Here is a 25071-nt window from a genome sequence, read left to right as displayed (position 1 = left end):
ATGTGACATTTACTAATAATCATTAAAATATTCTGCTTTTAGCCCAAATACTTCTTTTTGCTGTTCTGCTATACAAATATACGATTGCATTATAATTGCTATTATAAGTCCTGAAAGTTGGATAAGTTAAAATGTTATCTGACAAAACTAGATCTATAATATATCCTCTTTTGGGAATTTCCGCAAATATCAGTTACATGATTACCATACAGACGGCCTAGTTTTATTTGGCAATGCCCTTTGTAGGATTTTCCTATTAAAAATAAAAAATAAAAAGCCACTCTACTCCTGCTTGGCTGTTTCAGTTGGGTAAACTCCACAGAGATTAAAAAAAATCTTAAAAACATATGAATATAGCAATAAATTAAACGGCGGACCATGTTTTATTGCTTTTAATGCAAAACGTGTTTAACATTGATTTAAACCCAACAATATGGTGTGGTATATGTAAACGGCAGATCTCTGTCCAGATACATTAAAAATGCAGTGGAACCTTTTTAATAGCACAGATAGGTGGACCATTTAGGATGTGTAAAACCATATAGTTGAAAAACAGCACTTTAGGGTAAATCGAAAAAATCAAATCTCCCATTAGTAACCTATGAATCGAAAGAATGTATATATATATATATATATATATATATATATATATATATATATATATACACACACACACATTATATATATATATATATATATATATATATATATATATATATATATATATATATATACACACACACACACACATACACACACACACACAAATTCATTCACCATGTGGGGGGGGGGGGGGGGGAAGAGTATAATTTAGTCCAATGTGTGAGGTAAGTTGCTGTAGAATTACTATTCAATCCAGAACTAGCAAGAAAATACATGTTTTATTAGGGCATAAAGAAAAAACAGGTCTTACAGCTTGCTTTCATCTACTGACACCTTACTGAAATGGAAGTTGGATGTGTTTATATATATATATATATATATATATATATATAAAATTGCATTACATGTCTCAAAAGGATCTAAGCTAAAGGTGGTGGACACTTCTGAAGACACTTCAACATAGCAACATGGGAAAAGGAAAGGGGGTAGTAACTCATTGCTGAAACTGAAGCCTTATGAAAATATATTTCACTTGTAGTGTTGCTGTATGGGGAAAAACAATGGCTGCCAAAGATAATTATTTTAGACTGGACAAACAACTTGCAAAGAGAATCTAAATAGTAGGAGTGTCCACTTATTTTTGAAGTGGTACAGAGTAGGATTAAAAACAAGTATGAAACCGAGATCCACCTCTAGCTTCAAGCTGAGAACCCTTTTTATCACACACAAACTGATTTCTGGTCATAAGCATTAAATACGTAAGCTGTAAAGTAACAAGGTTTCAAGCATTTACACAATAAAAACTTTCAATATATGTTCTGTATAAGTATTTACATAAAATGTGCAACCCAAGGTAATTCCAATACAAATTTACTTTTAAAAAAGTGATCACTTGATTACAAATTAAAATCCAGAATATAAATGTGAATTTAATAGTTTACACTTAGGCAGCAAATGTGTTAATGTGATATTTACAAAGGAAAACACAGAGGGCAAACAAAGAAACCCCAAAAAAATATATACAAGTACATTGTTACACAGGAGCTGTGAGCTTGGTAAATATACCAAATTTCACACACAGTACACAAATTGTTAATTTGTGGAAATGACAATTTATCAGTAGAAATATTGAACTTTTCTTATATATACACAGAACTGAATAAACAATTTAAGTCATCTAGTCCCATAGGGATAATGGAATAAAAACTATGCATGACTTGTGCCATGACTTTTTTTTTTTTGTGTTTTTTTTTGGCCATGTTAGGTCACTTTCAAATAAAAAGAAAAAAACAAAAAAAACTCATAAAAATACATTTGCATGCTTGATGGTTTCTAGTTCACAATAAAAATTAAATTCTGAATATCGTAGGATCTCCCTACAATGTGGTTTTGCTATCAAGGTCTACATTTTGTTCCTTTGCAATGCTAACAGGTTCATCTTTAGGAATGGGGTGCTTTTTAAGAATCACAGCAGGTTTCAGTTCATTAAGCTGCTTAACAACAAGTTCTATGTAGTCATTAAATGCCTCAACTAAAACAATCTTTACATTTTCTAAGTTAGGAAGCTGCAAAGGGTTAGCAAAGAGTAAAAATATATCCGAGTCAGAGTCTTCATCCTCAGACACCTGTGCCCTTTCCTCAACTGGCTGCTGTACTGTTTGTGTGTCCATGCTTGAAATACTTTTCTCTACAGTTTTCTTTTCCTTGACAACTGATTCTTCAATAAACTTAAGAAATGAAACTTCAAATCCCATAGGTTTGAAAGAGCTCAAATCAAATGCTGGTGTGTCCTCAGGAGCAATATCAGCAACTAAGATCTCGTCACAGCTAACTGTGCTGCTAGATTCAGCAGACAAGCTATCTGGTGTTACAACTTTTCTCTTCTTATTTGGTGTGGCTTGCTTTTGTTTATTGGTTCTTTTTACAGCAGCAACAGTTCTTTGTGGCTCCGACTGACACGAACTTGTTTCTTGGAGGTCACTACTGACACAAGAGGACACCCTTGCTTGGCTTTCTGAGCTGGTGCTGTCCTCATTACTTAGTTTTGAAATGAATAGTTCAGTGAGTTCATCCATCTCATCTTTATCATTTTCACTCTGCTGAGAAGTTGAAAGGGTGGATTCATCTCCACTTTCGAGTACACTGTGGTGGGATTGTTTTTGTTGGGCATCAGTAGATAAAACTATGGTTTCTTTGATATCTGGTTTTGCAGGGTTAGCTTGTTCTATGCTGGGAGACGGCGTAATTTTAGCTATGGTTCGAACACGTCTTCTGCAGACGACTAGTGATTTTTTGTATCTTGCCATGAATGCCCTGGTTATATTGTGGCATTTATAATGCCTAATAATATTGTGTTCACTAGCAACAACAGATGTACAACCTTGTATCATACATGGGTATTGTTTCGTATTACTCTCAGGGCACTCTGCTATGGCAGTATCTTTATCCTTCAATGTATAGGTTTGTTTTCCGTATTTTAGAATCAATGGTCCAGTTTTAAATTGCTCAGATTTCCCTTTGACATCTCTAAAAATTTTGCTGCCTTTGCATCGCTTTATTTTAGGAACTTCATTGCCCAAAATGCCACATTTTTGTTTTGGCACTTTGGGTCTTTCCTTGAGAACTTTCTCTTCTGTGTTTTCTTGATCACCAATACTAATTTTTCGTGGTCTGATTAAATGTTCCTTATGTTTGTCTTTGTGTTTGTGAAAAATATGCCTAAGCAGATTTGACCGAGTAGCATAAACACGGTCACAGCCTTCAATATCACACTTATACATTTCTTCACCATCAAATTTTGGCTGCTTCATTTTTAAGCCATGGACTTCCTCCAGATGTTCAATGTAACTAGTACAGGTTGTAAACATAGCTGTACACTGACTTTGATCACAGTCAAACTGTCCTACACTTGTAGAAGAAACTACATATTCAATTTCATCCGCAATCATCTCATGAAGTTTCACATAATGCTGAATTAAATTAGCAAAGCTAGCAAATATTCTAGAGCAATCTGCCTCAGTGCAACGGAACTCTTGGATACCACTGTCTCCCTCCTCAGACTCCTTTTTCAAATCTTCTCCTGAGAATTTAGGAGTCTCGAGCTTGTGAATCGCTTGATAATGAAGCATTAGGCTTTGCTGTATACTAAAAGCTGCCGTGCAGCCTTGGTGAACACACTTATAAGGTTTATAAGAAGTGGGCCCCTGATTAGCCTTGGCTTCTTTCTGCATTTCTCTTTTGCGCTTAAGTTCTTTTTCTTTTCGTTTTCTTTTGATTTTTGGGCCTCTCCGGTTTTTCTGATCTAGTAGTACAAGTTGTGACTCAATAACTGGCAATTCAGCAGGTGGCCTCACATCCTCAACATTTGGCGATTCCTCAGCTTTTACAGGTGGCAATTCTTGAAATACGTCCGGTTCCATTTTTGTGATCCCCTGAGCAAAATCATACGACTCTGCACACCTTTTTACTTCTGGGCTTCCGTTTGGCATTTCAGGGGAAGAGAAGTCATTACTTTCACTAGCAGATTTTTTACCATAGTGTCTCTTAATTTTTAATTTGATCATATCCTCAGAGGTAAAATTATGCATTGCTTGACAATGTGCTCGAAGATTTGAATTTCTGGTAAAGGTTTTTGTACATGAAGGAACAACACACTTGAAAGGGGCAAACTTTAGTTGATGCTTTTTGATCTCTTCAAGTTTTTCAGTCGTATAATAATGAACTTTCGTATAATGCTTAAATAAAGCATCCTTAGTCATTGCACAGTAGTTACAAGTCTCCTCTTGGCAAATAAAAGGTTTTGCAATGTTTTTATCAGATAATGAGGATACTTCAGAGGTTTGTTCAGCAACAAGACTGTGACTTGGATTGGGGACAATTACACTGGACATTATAGGCAAAGCATCACTGGAGGTGCAATTTTCTTCTGATGGAACATTTTCAAACACCACCCCATCCACAAGCTGTAGGTTCTGTACCAGGTTCATGATCTCCAGAACTTGATCATCATAAATGGTGGTGTTTTCTTGGGTTGGGGAGACTGAGCAGACAGGTATGTTCATTTTGTTAAGTGGGCTAGCAGCAATGCTATCTGACATTACATTGTGCACAACCCCTGGTAAATCATCATCTACACTACCATTTGCTGCAATTTGACTTTGGGGCAAAGAGCAAGGTTCTTGAGAGTTACTATTAATAGTATATACTTCGGTGGCAGCTGGACTCAAATTATCAAATGTCTTCTCTCTGAAGTCTTTGTGGATATCAAGCTTGTCGGTGTCTGTGCACTCAGATGTGTTGGGTGGCAGGATTGGTGGATTGCTTTCTTCTTGTTTTACAGCAGGGTGACATAATGCCTGTGTTTCTGAGCTAGCTTTGATGCTTTCATTTAGACAAGACATGAGCAGTTCTTTGTCAGCATTACTCAAATTTTTTGCTATATTTTCTAGTAACTCAGAACCATAGGTCATAAGATTTGGCTGCATCTCCATTGACATTTGCAGATTTCCTCCTACTGCTGCCAAAATATTTCTTGCTAATTCATGTGTAGCCTCAGCTGCCACGGGTGTGTCTGTTTTCTTCTTTTTCTTAGAAGTGCTGCTCCTTTTCTTGACAGCAGTTATGCAAGAACTACGAGGACCACTAATTACAGACACTCTAGTGCTGCTTACTTGTTTGGGTACATCATGGTTTTCCACAGCTGAGTTAACCAAGGTATTTGGGCATAAATCACTGCCAGTATTTAAAGGCTCTCCACCAGGAACATGTACTCTAACAGAACTGTTGGCATGAAGGGTCCCTAAGCTCGGAACAGCCTGTGAACTGGAAGTGGTTGTTAGGGCATGCGTTTCGACAATATTTGTGGGGTCAGTTGAATTCATTTGTGGGCTGCAGGGTACACAGCCATTCAACATACTATTCGAAGACAGCTGTTGGTTAGTTTCATTTTCTGGGTCTACAAAACTTTGTTTGACTGTATTTGCTTTATTTTTATTGGGGCTAAAACTGGATATACTAGGACGTGAAAACTCTGTAGTAATATATGGTGCACTTTCACTTCCAGGCTGGCCAGATGGAAGCAAACGTTCAGGTTTAGCAGTCACTTCGGAACTAAAAGTCTGCTGTGGTGGTACTTGTGCTTTTTGGTTTGGACTAGATGAAAGAATCATGCTTGCCAAAACAGAATGCTGTCCATCTCCCTGTGGAAGTAGTGGGGGAATGCCATAATCATTGTGTGGCTTACAAACCGTTCGTTTTGACAAATGGCCACCTAATGACCGTGGGTTAGTAAAAGCTCTAAAGCATCTGCTACAAATAAATTTGCCATCTTTAATAATTGCAGGAAACTTTGCACGAGGGCTATGCTTGACTCTCCTCTCTTTATTTCTTGCCGCATTTTTGTCTGTAGAGTTTGAAAGCATGCTAGAGGATTTTTCTAAGTTAAAGCTTGCATCCATGTCTGTGCTGTCAACTTGTTTGGAAAAGGATGAATCTGCATCAACATCTTCTTTAATGAATACTGAATTTGGAGCTTCATTTCCAGTTAGAACATGGTCTGCATTTCCCCCCAGCTGAGAAAACATGGTGTTTCCACTAAGTGAGGACATAACTGGCAAAGGATCATTCTCTGTTGGCATTGGCAAAAATGGATCAGACCCATTTTCAAATTTCATAGGTAAGACTTTTGCCAAATCTTCTATTTGTGAAGTCATGCCAGCATTCAGATTTGCAACCTCAGTGCTCAACAGTGTTTCTGCAACATTTTTTGATATTTCCTGGGTCATAACAGTTTCTACAGGATTGAGTAATGGATTCACCAAATTTTCAAGATGTGTTGGGAAGACTGAATTAGGAAGGTGTTGCAACTGATTACAGAAGTTGTGGTTTGCATTGCCTTGTAAGTGTGCCTGGATGGAGTTATTTGGGACATCTGGTCCCAGTATAGAATAAGTAGCGTTATCAGGAGGTGGGAATGGTGTTCCAGGTTTGTGTTTCTTTTGGATCTTGCGTTCGGTCTTAAATGAATTGTAATGTTCTGGGTGAGTACTCTTCATGTGTTTGCCAATGCTCTGAACAGAATTATATATTCTTGTACATCCCTCAACATTGCATTTAAACCTTTCAGTTGGTGCAGGTGCAACAGGGGTGACTGAGGCATCACAGACAGGTGGCAAAACATTTGAGAGTGCATTGCTTGTTTCAAGGGACAATGATAAAATATTTTCAGATTTAGAATTTTCTTCATATCCAGACATAATTAGATTATTTTCACACAATTGGCTAGCTTGGTTGTGCACATTAAATGACATTATGCTATTTATTTGTTCTTCACCTTCAAGTTTACTTTTAACCATATTCAATACACCAGTTTGATCTTTCTTTGAGTTATCCTGGCCGCTGTTTTTCCCATCCTGAAATAAAGCCAAATGTTGGAGCGTCACCTTTTGCGTTTCACTGGCATGGTCTATATTTCCACTTGGAAGAAGTTTGTTTTGATTTGATAGATCATGGAAGCCTACAGGCACAGGTGACAGTTTAAAATTTCCTGAATCCCCTGGAAAAGCAGTGGAAGCCAACATGTCAGCCTTAGGTAGTATATTGTGATCATTGGATGGTGACACTAAAACCTGAGTTAGCAAATTCTTGGTGGGTATAACATGAGTAGGTGGCGTAATAAGTTGGTCTATCAAATGTTCGGAATTTTTCACTTCACAGCTGACAATAGATGACCTTTTCAGTGACTGTAGTGATGTTTCAGGTACACCAGCATCCTTATTTATGACAGAACCTGAAATGTTTTCAGAGTGTAATGGCTCTACTTTAATGTTCACATTACCACATGTATGCAATTTTTCTTCAAACTGAACACCTTCAAAGTTTACACCAGTCTTAGTCACCGGAGTCAACTCTCCACATTTACTGAACTTCCGTAGTGTGGCTTCAGTAGCATGCTCCCTCAGGTGTTGTTCTAACTGAAGCTGAGAACGAAAGATCTTTCCACAACCAACATGCTTGCATGTGAAGGTATTATAGTGTTGTGCTTCATGGTCAAAAAGCATGTAAGCGGCAGAAAATATTCTCCCACAGTTGGGAAACATGCATTTTGCTTTAAAATGTCGATGCTCCTTTCGATGTGCCAATAAGTCTGTGTAAGTCTCAAAGCTTGCCTTGCATTTCATTTGTATGCAAATGTATGGTTGGTTTCCACAGTGCATTTGTAAATGATCATTTAGGTGAGTCAGGCTAACAAACTGCCGTCTGCAATACTGGCAAATTACTTTCTTACTTTGTATCTCAAGGAAACGTGTAGCTTCCTCACTATCCTTGTGCCCCCTCACATGCGCAATTAAATTTTTGAAGTACTTAAATCCCTTGTTGCAATACTGTACAGGACAGGGGAACTCATTGACTGTTTTTTCAGGGTGAAAATTCCCAGACTTATCTTTGTCATCATTTTCATCAGAATTGTCATTATCATTGAAAACTATGAAGTCATCCGAGTAAAAAGTGTTCTTTTTCACTTGCCTCTCTTGTTTTGTAATGGTTTCTGGTTTCTTACAAGCAGGCTCCTTTTTAAGTAACTTTGGCAATCGCTTAAGAGGTTTCATGGTTTCCAGTCTCTCTTTGCAGGATTGCTTAACATGCAAAGTTACATGAGGAATAAAGTTTTCTTTAGTGGTATATTGTTTTGCACATATTGGGCAGCTGTAGATGCCATCTATACAATGTTTTTGTGCATGACGAATGATCCGGTGACCAAGAAACTCCTTGTCACATAACACGCAGTACTGCATATAAGCTTGCCAATTTCTAAATCTTGCCGAAACATATCCATGTTCTCTCATTTTTTTAATTGGTCTCTTTTTTTTTTGCTTTTCTTTTTTAAACTCCTGAATAGGGGCAGCATCGAAGCTTTCAAGACCATTTTCTGTAGAATCCTTTGTAAATTCCTGGTAACTATCCATTTGATCATATGCTTCATTATCGTTTAACTCATCAATAGAAGACACGATAGATGCCTGTTCTCCCATTAAAGCAAGGCATTGACGCTTTAACGTTTTCCAGTCCCAAAACTCTGGATCAAAAGGCCATCTAGTTTTCAAGACCAACAAAAGTTCACACCGCAGTGAGTTTGGTACAGGAAGACTTTCCTCATCATATTTTTGGTCTGGCTGATTGTATAGCATTTCAACAGCATAGTATGCATCCACAGTGGGCTCCAAAAGAAACTCAGTTAGTTGGCAGGCTCTCTTAACCTCCAGATCATCGGGCAATAAACAGGAGATTGTCTTGCAGATAGAGATTTTAACCTTGGCATTTTCACTTGACTCCAATCGCAGGGCTCGGACACACAATTCAATACAGGTTGGAAGTCCTGCAGCTTCAGTCTGAAACATGCCAAAAAAAAAAAAAAAAAAAAAACAATTACTAAATTAGCACACTTTTTTAAAGGAAAAAAAAAAAGGCATTTATGTGGAGAATTATTCAATACATTAATCGATACATAAACCGCTTCTTAAAATTGTGATACATTTCAGATTACCTTCCTGACATTTAACCATGATTATCTATATAGGTTTGTTTGTACCTAAAACCAGTTAGAGCAGGGGTCCTCAAACTTTTTGAACAGGGGGCCAGTTCACGGTCCCTCAGACACTGTTGGGGGCTGGACTATAGTTTGAAAAAAAATATGAACTAATTCCAATGCACATATTTTTTATTGTTTTATTTATATAGTGGCGGCTGGTGCTCAAAATTGGGGGGGGGGGGGCGCAAACAGAAAAATGTAATCGGCATTGCTTTGCGGCAAAAAAACGCTATAAAAAATTGCGTGACTGAGGTCACAAAAGTGTGAAAGGGGCCCTTTGGTAATCAAGGTATAGTGTCCACCCATCAATGCAGAGTGACCAGCGAGCCCCCTTTCAATGCAGAGAGACCAGCGTGCCGTGCCCCCTTTCAAAGCAGAGAGACCAGCGTGCCGTGCCCCCTTTCAATGCAGAGAGACCAGCGTGCCGTGCCCCCTTTCAACGCAGAGACCAGCGTGCCCCCCTTTCAATGCAGAGACCAGCGTGCCGTGCCCCCCTTTCAATGCAGACACCAGCGTGCCGTGCCCCTCTTTCAATGCAGACACCAGCGTGCCGTGCCCCTCTTTCAATGCAGAGAGACCAGTCAGTGCACATACCTGCAGCGGCGGCTTCTTCTCAGTCCCGACGTCTCGAGTCCTCCCGCCTCCTCCTCGGCCAATGGCATGAGCTCGCCTTTCGGCCAATCAGGAAGCGGGTCTCGGACCCGCTTCCTGATTGGCCAGGAGGAGGATCCGTGTGACAATAGCGAATTTTTATTCGCTATTGTCACACAAATGGGTGGGCTAGGGCGCACTGCTCTGCGCCCCGGGTCCACCCTTTGCTGAAGCCTATTAGAGCCTCTGGCTCTAATTAGGCGATTCATGGGGAAAAAACACAACATGAATGATACATCCCGGCCGGCCGTCGGGCCGGGTTCAGGACCCTGGCGGGCCGTAGTTTGAGGACCCCTGAGTTAGACGATGTGAGGTTTAACCACTTTCAGACTGGAGGATTTGGCTGCTCAATGACCAGGCCACTTTTTTCAACTTGGCACTGCGTAATTAACTGACAATTGCGTGGTCATACAATGCTGTACCAAAAAGAAATTTACGTCTTTTTTCCCACAGAGCGTAACCCCCCCCAAATTAACACTTTTTGGAAAGTAGACATCCTAAGGAATGTCCTGAGAGGCATGTTGAGCTCAATTAATATTTATTTTTTTTGTCACAGGTGTTTGAAAAATGAAAACATTTTTTTTTTTTTTTTTTTTACACAAAGTTATCATTGAAATGATATATTGCTCATGCATGCCATGGGTATATGTGTAATTACACCCCAAAATATATTCTGCTGCTTCTCCTGAGTACAGGGATTTCACATGTATGAGACTTTGGGAGCCTAGCTGTGTACGTAACCCCGAAAACCAATCACCACCTTCAGAATTTCAAAGGGAGTAGATTTCTCATTGCACTTTCTCACTACCTACCACGGTTTAGGAGGCCCTGAAATGTCAAGATACCACAAAACTCCCCCAAATTACCCCATTTTGGAAAGTAGACACTCCAAGCTGTATGCTGAGAGGCATTTTGAGTCCATGGAATATTTTATATTTTACAAGTTTTGGGAAAATTACTTTTTTTTTTAAACACAAAGTTGTCACTAAAAAGAAATTGCTCACACATGCCATGGGTATATGTGGAATGACACCCCAAAATACATTCTGCTGCTTCTCCTGAGTACAGGGATACCACACGTGGGAGACTTTTTTGGAGCCTAGCTGTGTATGGGACCCCGAAAACCAATCACCACCTTCAGAATTTCAAAGGGCGTAGATTTCTCATTGCTCTTTCTCACTACCTACCACGGTTTAGGAGGCCCTGAAATGTCAAGATACCACAAAACTCCCCCAAATAACCCCATTTTGGAAAGTAGACACCCCAAGCTGTATGCTGAGAGGCATTTTGAGTCCATGGAATATTTTGCCACAAGTTTTGGGATAATTACTTTTTTTTTAAATGTTTTTTTTTTTAAAACACAAAGTTGTCACTAAAAAGATAAATTGCTCACACATGCCATGGGTATATGTGGAATGACACCCCAAAATACATTCTGCTGCTTCTCCTGAGTACAGGGATACCACACGTGGGAGACTTTTTTGGAGCCTAGCTGTGTACGGGACACCGAAAACCAATCACCACCTTCAGGTTTTCGAATGACGTAAATTGTGCATTTTACTTCCGCACTACCTTTCACAGTTTCAGAGGCCCTGAAATTTCAAGATAGCACAGAACCCCCCCCAAATGACCCCATTTTGCAAAGTAGACACTCCAAGCTATTTGCTGAGAGGCATGGTGAGTTCATGGAATATTTTATATTTTACCAAAAGTTCCAGGAAAATTATTATTTTTTATTTTTTTTACACAAAGTTGTCACAAAATGATATATTGTTCACACATGCCATGGGTATATGTGAAATGACACCCCAAAATACATTCTGCTGCTTCTGCCAAATATGGGGATACCCCATGTGTGGTACCTTGCCTAGCCACGTACAGGACCTGGAAAACCAATCACCACCTTCAGGCTTTTCAAGGGCGTAAATTGTTGATTTCACTCCTCACTACCTATCACAGTTTTGGAGGCCATGAAGTGCCAAGACAGCACAACCCCCCCAACGACCCCTTTTCGGAAAGTAAAGACACCCTAAACTATTTGCAGAGAGGCATGCTGAGTGTTTTGCAGATCTCACTTTTTGTCACAAAGTTTTGAAAATTGAAAAAAAAAAAAAAAAAAAGGAAAAAAATGCATTTTCCTTTTTTCTTCATTTTCTAAAATAAATGAGAACTGCAAAATACTCACCATGCATCTTAGCAAATACCCTGGGGTGTCTACTTTTCCAAAAGTGGTCAAGCAATATATCATTTAGTGACAACTTAGTGTAAAAAAACAAAAAATAAATTGTCACCTTCCTGAAACTTAGGACAAAATATAGAATACTCCATGTACTCAATATGCCCCTCAGCAAATAGCTTTGCGATCTACTTTCCAAAAAGGGGTAATTTGGGGGGTGTTTGAGCATAAAATGCCAGGACAGTTCAATCTTAGCCACACATCACCCACTCTTCTAACCACTTGAAAACCAAGCCTTTTCTGTAACTTTTTGTTTACATGAAAAAATATATTTTTTTTACTAGAAAATTACTTTGAACCCCCAAACATTATATATTTTTTTAAGGCAGAGACCCTGCAGAACCAAATGGTGGATGTTGCAAATTTTTTTGTCACACGGTATTTGCGCACAGATTTTCGCAACGCAATTTCTGTGAAAAAAATACACTTGAATGCACAAATACACTATATAATTCCAAATTGTTTGTTAAAATTTAAAAGATGATCCTATGCCGAGTACATAGATCCCAAACATGACATGCTTTAAAATTGCGCACGCCTGTGCAGCGGCAACAAACTACGTACATTTATAAGCCTTTAAATGTCTTTACAGGTTACCACTTTGGACTTCGAGGAGGTCTACTGCAAGAATTACTGCCCTCGACCTGGCGTTTCGGCGATACCTCACATGCATGCTGCAATTGTGGTTTACATATGACACTAGACCAACGCTTGCATGCGCCTTTGTGCGCAAGCACGGGGGGACAGGGGGGCTTGCTTTTTTATGTTATTTTGACACCTTTGCTTTCATTTGTTTTTTTTTTTTTTTTTATAATTTTTATTGCTATCACAGTGAATTTAAATATCCCCTATGATAGAGTACCTGTCACTACAGATTGCTTTTTTAAAAATTGGGGTCTTTTAGACTCTCCTCTGACCTTAAAGCATCTAACCACACCAAGATTGGTGTGATAAGATGCTTTCCCAATTTCCCAATGGCGCTGTTTATTTCTGGTTAACAGAAGTCATGAAATGCTCGTAGCTTCCGGTATCTGCCCTCAAACTGATCCAGCCAGGCTGCCATCACCCAAAATGGCGGCCGACAATCAGGAGCCCAGGGACCCTGGCCACCGTGGGGAATCCACCACAGGAAGCACCCCAGGACAAGGAGGAGCCCCACAACTCCCCCCCCCCAAAGAAGTGGGCGCCGCTAGAGCGCCTCCGTAAGGAGCAGGGAGACAGGGTCCATCCTGACCGGCCAGGGGGGAAATAACAGACCGCAGCTCTGAAATCCCCAGGAATGGGCCCACATCACCCCCCCACCCTGAGTGGGGGTGCTGTCAGCCAAGAGGGGACGCTGCAACACAGGGCGTTCCAGAGTTAATGTGTCCCAGCGAAGAATTTTCTCCACAGGCTCGCCCCCCTCCGTCTGGGCACCGTCATGGCGAGGCCTGGGTGGACCACAAACTGCGCACACTCGTAGGCCAGGCTGCATGGGGTACCATAAGGATCTAGCTAATCCAGTGTGAAGCCCAGCCTGGCTGTCGCTTGTAGTTCTCCAGGAGGATCCTCCTGACGAGCTAGCGATAGTGAGGAAAATATAAAACATTTAAAAAAAAAAAAAAAAATAAGACAGACTGGAGTCCCAGCAGAGTATCCCAGGTCCTACTCCTGAGCTAGGTAGCAAGAAACTGATTAGAAGCTCTGTGTGTCTGGGGGTAATGTCGAGAGGGACAGCCCCTAAAGGTGTGCCTAGTGAAAGTTTTTTTGATGAGTTTTCACTACCTAGCCTGCTCCTGCAGAGGGCGCCATTACCCAATAGTGAAGAATCTTGGAAGGGCTGCGTCTGTCAGAGAACGTAAGAGAAAAAAGTGAGTACACCCCTAGGTTAAAATGTCCAAATTGGGTCCAATTAGCCATTTTTCCTCCTCGTTGTCATGTGACTCAGTGTTACAAGGTCTCAGGTGTGAATGGGGAGCAGGTGTGTTAAATTTGGTGTTATTGCTCTCACTCTCTCATACTGGTCACTGGAAGTTCAACATGGCACTTCATGACAAAGAACTCGAATGATCTGGAAAAAAAAAAAAAAAAAAGAATTGTTGCTCTACATGAAGGCGGCCTAGGCTATAAGAAGATTGCCAAGACCCTGAAACTGAGCTGCAGCACAGTGGCCAAGACCATACAGCGGTTTAACAGGATAGGTTCCATGGTCGAACAAAAGTTGTGTGCACATGCCCATCATATCCAGCGGTTGTCTTTGGGAAATAGTCCTAAGAGTGCTGCCAGCATTGCTGCAGAGGTTGAAGAGGTGGGGGGGGAGGGGTGTTGTGCATCAAATTGGTCTGCATGGCTGTCGTCCCAGAAGGAAGCCTCTTCTAAAGATGAGGCACAACAAGGCCCACAAACAGTTTGCTCAAGACAAGCAGACCAAGGACATGGATTACTGGAACCATGTCCTGTGGTCTGATGAGACCAAGATAAACTTATTTGGTTCAGATGGTGTCAAGTGTGAGGTGGCAACCAGGTGATGAGTACAAAGACAAGTGTCTTGTCTGCTGGCACCGGGGAGCTACATTTCATTGAGGGAACCATGAATGCAAACATGTACCGAGACATATTGAGGCAGAGCATGATCCCCCCTCCCTTTGGAGACTGGGCCGCAGGGCAGTATTCCAAAATGATAACGACCCCAACCACACCTTGCTAAAGAAGCTGAAGGTAAAGCTGAGGGGTAAGGGTGATGGAAGGGCCAAGCATGTCTTCAGACCTAAACCCTTTTTGTTTTTTTTGTTTTTTTTCCATTAAGTATTTTTATTGAAATTTTTTTAAAGGAACAACAACAGCATAGCACAACAAAGATAAGGATTCACCAGTTGGGTTACATACAGCATATAAATCACCATATAGGGTCACATACAGCTGCCAGGTATCAAAATGCACATTTGGTATTTATGTATTAAAGGGAGGCAAGTGATTAACATCATGTTTCTGTACTCAGAGGGCAAAGGTAAGAGGAGATTTACAGGGTGGGGGGGGGGGGGGGGAAAGAGGAAGGAGGAGGGGGGGAGGGAGGGAGGGAAGAGGAAGGAGGGAAGAGGAAGGAGGAGGGAGGGAAGAGGAAGGAGGAGGGAGGGAAGAGGAAGGAGGAGGGAGGGAAGAGGAAGGAGGAGGAGGGGGGGAGGGAAGGAGGAGGGGGGGAGGGAAGGAGGAGGGGGGAGGGTAGGGGGAGGGGAAGAGGAAGGAGGGGAATGGGGGGCGAAGGAGGAGGGGAATGGGGGGCTAAGGAGGAGGGGAATGGGGGGGGGGGAGGGGGAGGAGAATGGGAGGGGGAAGGGGAGGAGAATGGGAGGGGGGAGGGAGAGGGGAGAGGAGTAGGGGAGGGGAGGAAGGGGGGAAAGCAGTGTTATTGGGAATGTGGAGGTAGGATAGTCAGTAGCTCCGCAAAGCAACCCACAGTGAGTCATTTCCAACTAAAATAAATTGAGCAATGCAGTATAACAAACAAACAGACAAAACAAAACAGGTCAGCATAAAATGAGATAAACAGGTAGTCATAAAAGTCATCAAGATAAGTAATTTAACGGTTAACCGAAAACCCACAGTGACCAATGTTGGGCAAACTTAGTTCCAATTCCCGATTTATGCGCTAGGAGACTTTCATATGCTTGGTTAGTTTTAGCTAAATCGAGGACCTCCGAGGCGTTGGGTGCATGGTTAGATTTCCACTGCCTAGTTATCAAACTCCTGGCTGCCAGGAGTATGTGTGTGACTAACACTGCATTTTCTGGGGAATCTATCAATTCCTATATTCTGTATCGCCAATGCCGGAGAGGGGCGGGTAAGTACCCCTGTTACATCCGAAATAATAGAAAAGACCTTATTCCAGAAACTGGTTAGGTGTTTGCATGTCCAGAACACGTGTGTGAAATGGGACACTTCTCCGCAACCCCTCCAGCACAAAGGCGAGTAATTTGGCATGAATTTAGACAGGCGGTATGGCGTAAGGTACCAACGTAAACTTATTTTTTGGGATAGTTCCCAATGGTTTGTACATAAGGAGGCCCACCTAATTGAGCGAAGAGCAGATTGCCACTGGTCAGCAGTAAAGGTCTCCTCCAAATCCTTTTCCCATTTCACAAAAGGGAGTGGTCTTGCAGTACTCCAGTTTGTGTTGGAGAAAGGTGTAGAATAGGGAGGTGCCTTTGGCTAAGCGCAAGCTTCCCAGCAGGAATGTCCATCCCTGCGAGGGTAAGTAGATATGAGGGGATGGTAAGGAGCGGATGAAATGAGATACCCACAGGTACAGGTAAAAATCAGTCTGGGGGAGATGGTATTCCCGTTGCAGATGGGAAAACGACTTTAGGGCGTCTCCATTCAATAGGTGATCTAATGTGGCAATCCCCCTGTCAAACCAACCCCTGAGGGAAATGTGAGGCAATACGTGTTCCAGTACATTGAGAGGGATGGGAACTTTGATGCTTAAGGGAGGCGTGAGTGTGAAGGCGGTAAATTCACACCATGCCAGGAGCGAAGCTTGGACCGAAACCAGAAATCCTTTCAAAGGCAGAGGGCGCAGACCCTATTGAGCATCTGTGGGGCATCCTCAAACAGAAGGTGGAGGAGTGCAACGTCTCCAACATCCACCAGGAGTGGAAGAGGACTCCAGTGACAACCTGTGTAGCTCTGGTGAACTCCATGCCCAAGAGGGTTAAGGCAGTGCTGGAAAATAATGGTGGCCACACAAAATATTGACACTTTGGGCCCAATTCGGACATTTTAACTTAAGGGTGTACTAATTTTTGTTGCCAGCAGTTTAGACATTAATGGATGTGTGTTGTTATTTTGAGGGAACAGCAAATTTACAGTGTTATACAAGCTGTACACTCACTACTTTACGTTGTAGCAAAGTGTCATTTCTTAAGTGTTAACATGTATAGGGATAATATCAGGGAGAGCAGTCCCACTAGGCTGACGAAGTCCCGCCTAGTGGGACGTAACGCGTACAAAGGGGGAGGGGCCGGTGACGTCACCCGCCATTCATTGCGGTCAGACGAGACTGCTGATTGTAACATCACAATTCGCTTTGTACATGCACTTATTGAGTGCCTAACCAGTTGATTTTTATGATATATGTCAAGCTTAATAAAAGTATTTTATTACGGTAATGCACTATGTCTGGACCCTTGTTTTCATGTGGACCTGTGACCTGCTGCTTGGATCTGTTGCCTGTGAGCCGAAATAAACGGATTTTTGTAAAATCTTACCGTAAAATCCTTTTCTCTTAGCTCATTGACCGACGTAGTCCTCGGTGATTCAACACCCTCGGGTTATGCTGCCCTCTACAGGAGTAGGACTAGACAGGAAAGAAAACGTTCTGGCCACACCCTAGGGGCAGTCCCAGAGGGTATATCCTCTCACTTCCTGCTCTAGCAAATCAGTTATGTCACAAAGCAGTGTTTAGAGAATTTAACCCAACCCAACTCAAAAACAGAGGGGCGGGTACTACGTCTGTCAATGAGCTAAGAGAAAAGGATTTTAAGGTAAGATTTTACAAAAATCCGTTTTTCTCTGTCGCTCATTGACAGACGTAGTCCTCGGTGATTCAACACCCTCGGGACGTCCCAAAGCAGTACCACAAATGAGGGGTGGGAAAATGGAAATCAAATCCAATCTAGAAGGCCCAACCGGTGCCAACTAGAAGTTTACAATGCTCATCCTCAGTGATGAGACTCAACAGAAATTTTTCAACAGAAAAAAACCCCCGAGGTAGACCACCGGTCTCCTCAAATTGCGGCCTGCAAAACCTTGCGGCCAAATGAGGCATCCGCCGATGCCATCACATCAATCTTATAAAATTTTGTAAAGGTATGTACCGACGACCAGGTGGCCGCCTTACATACCTGGACCACTTGACGCCTGATGGCGATAGGCCCAGGAAGTACCGAGCGCTCGAGTGAAGTGCGCCCTAACAGGGAACGGAGGATTCCGACCCTTAATAGAATAAGCCTGTACCACCGTCTGACTGATCCATTTAGATATGGTCGCAGCAGACACAGGCAATCCCCTTCAAGGGCTATCCGTGATCACAAAAAGTGAGTCCGTCTTACGAAAACCACTTTAGGAAGGAAGGATGGATTCGGAAGAAGAACCACCTTATTCCTATGAACCACCAGATCTGGGGAACGACAGGATAATGCGGCCAGTTCTGACACCCTGCGTACAGAAGTAATGGCCACCAAGAAGGCCACCTTCTGGGATAATGTAAGCAAGGGAATCTCCCTAATATCTTCAAAGAGTAGTTTCTGAAGAACCGACCACACCAAATTAAGATCCCAGGCGGTAAGGGTGCGCGCACTGGCGGAGCCAGATGTCGCACCCCTGGATGAAATTCCGCACCAAGGAATGATTAGCCAAAGGTTTCTTGAAAAGAAGATTGCTAACGCCGAAAACCTGACCCTTGATCATGCTCAAGGATAGTTTCTGCTCAACCCCTTGTTGCAGACAGACCAAAATTCGGGTCACCGAATAGGTATGTGGGGGAAATCCAATAGATTCACACCACGCAATATAAGACTTCCATGTGCTGGAAGTCGCTTTCCTTGCTTTAACTGGAGGTAGGAATAACTGAAGCTGACACTCCCTTGTCCTTCAGTACCTGGGTCTCAATGGCCAGGCCATTAAGCCAGCGACTGTAAAGCAAGATGGAAGATCGGTCCCTGAGACCGCAATCCCCCTGAGAGGAAGTCTCCAAGGAGCGTCCGCGACTAGCCTCACCAAGTCGGCGTACCAGGCTCGACGAGGTCAGTCCGGAATTTCCAGAATAACTGGAATTCCCTCCACCTCTATCCTGCGAAGAAGTTCCCGCAGCAACTTGAGAGGATGGAAGGCATGCCGTAGCTGATACTGCCCCCACGGGGCAATCAGCGTTTCTGTTGCGTCCGCTAGAGGATCGCGGTGCGAGCTACAAACCTCCGCACCTTCCTGTTGAGCCGAGGTGCCAACAGATCCACATCCGGGATGTCCCAATGAAGGGACAGCTAGTGAAAAACCTCTGGATGAAGAGGCCATATGCGATTGGATCCGAATCGGGCTGCTCTAGAGCTGCTCGATCCAGTAAATCAGACAAAATCTGATCGCTCTCAGTTCCGATACCCTTATTGGTAATCTGGATACTATCTGAAGAGATGACTTCCCCCTGGTTGAGCATCGGAGACTTCCTGGTCCGCTCGCTCAGCCGGATCAGATTGTCCTGGGAATCGGAATTCTGATTCCTATTAAAAAAGAATCTCCTTCAGGAGAATTCGGGTATGAGACTGGGTATACGGTACTGCCTCTAAGAAGGCCACCATCAGTCCCAGCCAATTGACGGACAGCAACATCCGAATCGTTGACTGAACCTTCTGGAGTTTCTCCACAAGGAGAAACTCTTGCCCAGGATGTATCCAACCTTAGGCCCAGATAGTTCAGTCTCCTGGTGGGAACCAGGGATGACTTTGGGAAAGCGAAAAAACGCTGATGTCCTGCGATGATGGGGATATAAAGATAGGCCATCTAAATGTCTATGGACGCCAGGAAATCCCCTTGATGCAGGGAGGCCACCAATGTACGGATGGACTCTATTTCTTCCCAAGTCCAGATTTGGACGCACCTTGCCCTCTTTCCTGGGCATTGTGAATAAGTTCGAATAGAACCCCTGAAACCGTTCAATGTTAGAAGGGAAGAATCGCACCGGTGGAAGTGATCGAAACTCGATCCTGTGTCCTCCAGAAACCGGTGAAGACATCCCCCCCACCCCAGAGATGGGTAGGGGCGCATCAGGCTGTATTCTTCAAGCTTGGCTGAGCCGGACTTTTTGTTTAGCCGACCAGCGCCCTTTGAAACCCCTCTAAAGGGGCTTTGGAGGGTTTCGCCTTATCGCCCGCCCTCGCGGAACGAACAACTCTTTATGAGCAGAAAAGGAAGGTCCTCGTTAGTTACGAGGTCCTTTTATCCTAACAGTCTGTGGCAAGACAGCAGGTGGTACAGTCTATCCTCTAAAGAGGAATTCCTCAAACGGATAGCACCTAGTCATGCGTTTGGAAATAACAGGGGTTCGTTTCAAAACGACCCCATTTGGGTAAAGGAAAATCCTTCGCCCTTTTGGTAGGCTAACAAGTACCAAAAAGGAATCTCAGTCTCAGCTACCTCTGCCGGTGTAACCTCAAGACTAAAGGTTTCCCGGACGGACACAACTAGTGCATCCACCACTCTTGTGCTATGGCGGAGGCAGAAACGTGCTCCTTACTGCTGAGGAGACATTACCTGAGACAACAGCCCCCTAGGAGGGACCTGCAACTGTATTGACCAGCTCCGAATCCATATCTGAAGTATCTGATAAACAATAGGGGTAGGCGGGGGTCGCTTCTTGACCCCCGTCCCTGACAGGCCACCTCCACCCGGGATACCAAAGACTCCAAAACTGACGATAATGCATTAAAAACAACTGGGGTACTGGAGGGTCCTGCGGCCACCTTGAGGGGATCAGGTGGGGGATACCTATGCGGCAGGGTCAATGATAATACAAGACACTTGCCAGCGACAAAAAATGACAAAGTAAAAAACTTTTTTTTTGTGTCCCCCAGTCGCAACAGCGCCCCTCAGTGTTACCTGCCTTTTTGGACCCCACAGAGAGAGAGAGAGACCCCAAGGCTCATCCCTGATGCACAGAAGTTTGCATCAGCTTGCTCAGTGCTGTCCTGTTACAGACAGGAAGTCTTTGGCCCTATTTCCTGGGTAAAGGAGGCGGCTCCGCCCCTTAACACGCCTGCCGGCGCCTCCCCCTGGCTCCACGAGGTGTTTGAGTCACCTCAAACATGGCCGCCCCCATGCTGGAGACACGAGGCTACACCAAAATGGCGGCCTCGTGCGATCTACCAGACAATGGCTGCGGCCTGCACAGAAAAGCGGCATGTCTGCAGCAGGATCTCGGCCTCACAACCCTTCACCCTCATGGTGGTCGGCGGTACCGAACCCTGGCGGGCCGTATGTGGTCCGTGGCCGTCGGGAGGCATCTGCTTAGCTGGAGGAATGATCTGGAATGCAGTATACATGTATAGATATCGCCCTGTGAACACCTCTGACAGGTAGGATACCTTATACTATCACAGTAAAGTTCTAGTACTGCCACTGACTACAATCATTTTCACATTTTTACAATTAGATTGTCAGCTCCCAAACCAAGCCTTCTGGCTTCTTGTACACAAAAATCACACTCAATTAGGGGGATCTGTGACATGTTATAGGATAGAGGGGAACCCATCCTTACCATTAGAGAGGGGCCCGCGTTCACCACAAGACCCGTCAGGGGGAAAGGGGGAACATACTACTCACCATACCGGAACCAGGCGGGCGCCAACTCCTGACAGTACCCCTCTCCACCGAGGTAGGAGGGCTGTCGACCAATACGGACGCCGTGACTCATGGTCTTTGGCATTTCAGCGAGACGTTTAACTCGCAGGGTCAGTCCCCGTCCAGTGGGACTATGTCGCGGCCGACCCAGCGCGGAGCTATGGCCTGCACGCGCTCGTAGGCTGAACTGGGGTGACCACTGGATCTCAACATCCAGCCCGTCGCCCAGTTCAGCTTTCTTGCTTGAAGATCTCACAGGAACACTGGAGAAAAAAAGCTGTCTAAAAAATCTTTTCTAAGAAAAAAATCCTGCCAGGACCGAAGATCCCAGCAAGGTATCTAGGTTCTTACTCCTAACTAGACAGAAAAAAACTGATTTGCTAGAGCAGGAAGTGAGAGGATATACCCTCTGGGACTGCCCCTAGGGTGTGGCCAGAACGTTTTCTTTCCTGTCTAGTCCTACTCCTGTAGAGGGCGCATAACCCAAGGGTGTTGAATCACCGAGGACTACGTCTGTCAATGAGCGACAGAGAAATATCTATTGGGGAAGAGGATTGATTATCTCATCTGTATTGGTGATATCCTTGGAGAGAGCATATGTCTTATTAGCCCGTCTGGTGACACAGGGGCTAAGTGTGAGGTGAGAGGCTAATGAGGCACACTGAAGAGCACTGATTATATACCTTGTGCATGCTTTACCTATCTGCACTTTTGGACTTCTCTCCCTGATATTATCCCTATACATGTTAGCGCTGCACTTCTTTTGTTATACGTCTGATATTGGCACTTTTTTGGTTTATTGATCCTTAAGTGCTTAGCAGCTTTCCACATTTGTTTACCCAGTTGCGCTGATAATATATATATATATATATATATATATATATATATATTATTTCTTCAGTGTTGTTGCATGAAAAGATATAATAAAATATTTACAAAAATGTGAGGGGTGTACTCACTTTGTGATTATATATATATATATATATATATATATAAATGAAATCTCTGTTAATGATAGCAGTAAAGGGATGCAAAAAATCAATGTTGATTAGGAAAGTGAAGTTCCACTATAAAAAGGTAAAGAAAAACAACTTCTGCCTTTAGAAGCCCTTCCTTCTCCTGCCCAGGACTACCTGTCTCATGAGGCATTTTCCCTCACACATTGACCAGCTCATAGGCAGTAACTGACATGTATGGACAGTGTACTAAGCTCTGTGTGTGCTTCACTGTATTTCATGAGAAGTAAACAAATAATGCATTCTGTATGGAGGCCAATCAGCTGACCAATTAATCGATTATGAAAATAGTTGACAAATACTTTTATAAAAACAATTATAATCGATTATGTGGATACCTCGTTTCAGCCCTACTGTGACGACAACTATAAAATGCAGTATTTTCCCTTATGCTCTATGGACATTCTAACCCTACCGATTTTAGATTTTTTCTTATTTTTTTTTCAGCACTGCATATACTAAAAGCAGAACCAACATCCTGCTTATCAAACTGCATTCAACATATGGTCATGGAGGCTTTGCTTATGTTATACAATACCAGTTCTTACTGAAGTAACTTCTGAGAAAATGTATATGTGTGTATGCTGTTCAGATTGTCAAATGTACAATAGGATTCAACCAATAAATTGAAAAAGTGTAGCATGAGCTATAGATTTAATTTTAAACCTGTACATTTTCCTTTAATGACCAATGCTATAGCAATAATTTCTGCATACCACACTGCAGGTGCACATGGATCCATTGAAACAGCTTACTTTGTATATTTAAGTGGACTTGAACTTAAAAATTGAAGATTTTTCATCTTAAAAGGAAAAACTAGAAGTAATAAGTGTGAAATTTCTGAGACAAGGAATTTGTCTAGAATTCCTCCTGAACTAAATCAGTGAAATTCCTGACATTTGACAGAGTCTCTGCTGTAGCACTTCTGCTCTTTACCTTACATATTTTGCGAGGTTGAAAAAAGGCACCAGTCCATCCAGTTCAACTTGTGGAGTGTGTGCTTGTGTCTGTGTGAAGAGTACATTGAATAACCCTGTATGTTGTGATCGTTAAGGTGCCCATCTACTGTATTAGTTTTTTTGAAACTATCGACACTCCCTGCTGATACCACTGCTTGTGGAAGAGAACTCCACATCCTTATCGCTCTGACCGTGTAGAACCCTCTATGCAGTTTAAGGTTAAATGGATTCTCGTCCAATGTCAGTGAATGGCAGCGGGTCTTTAAATTCTCTTTCACTAAAGTTTTTTTCCCTTTGCTAGGGTCACAGTACAGAATTTGTAAATCGCCATCATATCCCTGCTCATGCGCCTACCCTCTAGAGAGAATAAGTTCAAAGCTTGTAGTCTTTCCCCCATAGCGGAGATCCTCTAGTCCCTTTTTTTTTTTTTTTTTTTTTTTGTTGCCCTTGTCTGGACTCTCTCCAGTTCCAGCACATCCTTTCTGAGGACTGGTGTCCAGAACTGGCCTCTTGTAGAGTGGGAGGATTATTTTATCTCTGGAGTGAGCCCCCTTTTTAATGAATGTCAATATTCTGTTGGCCTTGCTTGCAGCATGGCATTTCACGCCATTGCTAAAACTGTTGTCTATTAGGACCCCCAGGTCCTTTTCCATCCTAGATTCCCCCAGAGGTTCTCTTCCTTGTAACTCGCGTTCCAATTTTTTGCACCCAAATGCATTACTTTACATTTGCCATGTAGATGCCCACGCTATTTTATTGAGGTCTTCTTGTAAGGTTTCCACATCCTGCGTAGAAGTTTTTTTGCTCTACTTAACTTTGTATCATCCACAAACATGGAAATTTAGCTATTTATCCCATTCCTCTATATCATTATTAAATACATTAAACAGAATTGGTCCCGAAAAGATCCTTGGGGGACCCCGCTTACCACGCCGAATCGTTCCGAGTACCATTTATCACCACCCATTTGGTTTTGTGTGTGTTAAAGCCCATCAACATATTACTTAGGCCATTTAAGGGGTTTCAGATGCAGGGAGGTGGGGCAGGGTTTCTGGTCATGTGACCACTGTGATTGGCTGTCACAGCGGTCACATGAGCGGAAAGCTCCCAATCTCTACTTAGTCGCCAGTAACTCTGTCGGGAGCACACAGGCTGCATGCGGTTTATCGTTAGATACGCATATATGCGGCCTCTCAGTGTTTAGGCCCACACGCCAAGAGGCCGCATATATGCATACGACCAGCAGTAAGGAGTTAAGTGTTAGTTTTTTTTTTTGTTTTTTTTTTTATTAAAGGTATTAGTTAAAGTGTTAAACCTTTTCAGGAAAAAGTGAAACTATGAACACTGTACACCATTCCCCGCTGTACTTACCTCCAGGGATGCTGAATTGTCAGGGTCCATGCAGCCAGTCCAGTTGTCCGGGGATTTTAAATCCCGGCTCTTTGCGTGCAATTCCTGATGGACCAGAATGATTCACTGTGCTGGCACTGACCAATCAGATTTACTCTTGTCTCTCTCGGGAAGCACTGCACAGAGAAAAGGGAGAAGCAGGGATATCAAATCCCCGAACTACTGGGCCAACTGCGTGGGCACTGACAGCCAATCCTCCCAGGAGGTAAGTACAGTGGAAACAGGGTGAAATGCATGAAATTC

The 25071-nt window shown here is 42.9% G+C and overlaps 1 protein-coding gene across 1 annotated transcript in view; it reads right to left on the bottom strand.

Moving 5' to 3' along the window:
* Positions 1–1105: 1105 nt before the first annotated feature.
* ZNF292 (zinc finger protein 292) overlaps positions 1106–25071 on the bottom strand; it is a 176804-nt gene continuing 152838 nt past the window's right edge. The window contains exon 8 of the mRNA XM_082249212.1: positions 1106–8990. Within this exon, the coding sequence (XP_082105338.1) occupies positions 1980–8990 (7011 nt within the window). The 3' untranslated portion in view covers positions 1106–1979. The remainder of the gene's footprint in view (positions 8991–25071) is intronic.

Source organism: Pelophylax lessonae (genome assembly GCF_965119305.1).
Source record: "Pelophylax lessonae genome assembly, chromosome: 3".
In the NCBI taxonomy this organism is placed as follows: Eukaryota; Metazoa; Chordata; class Amphibia; order Anura; family Ranidae; genus Pelophylax; species Pelophylax lessonae.
Note: the sequence above shows the minus strand (reverse complement) of the source record. Positions and strands in the feature narration are given on the sequence as shown.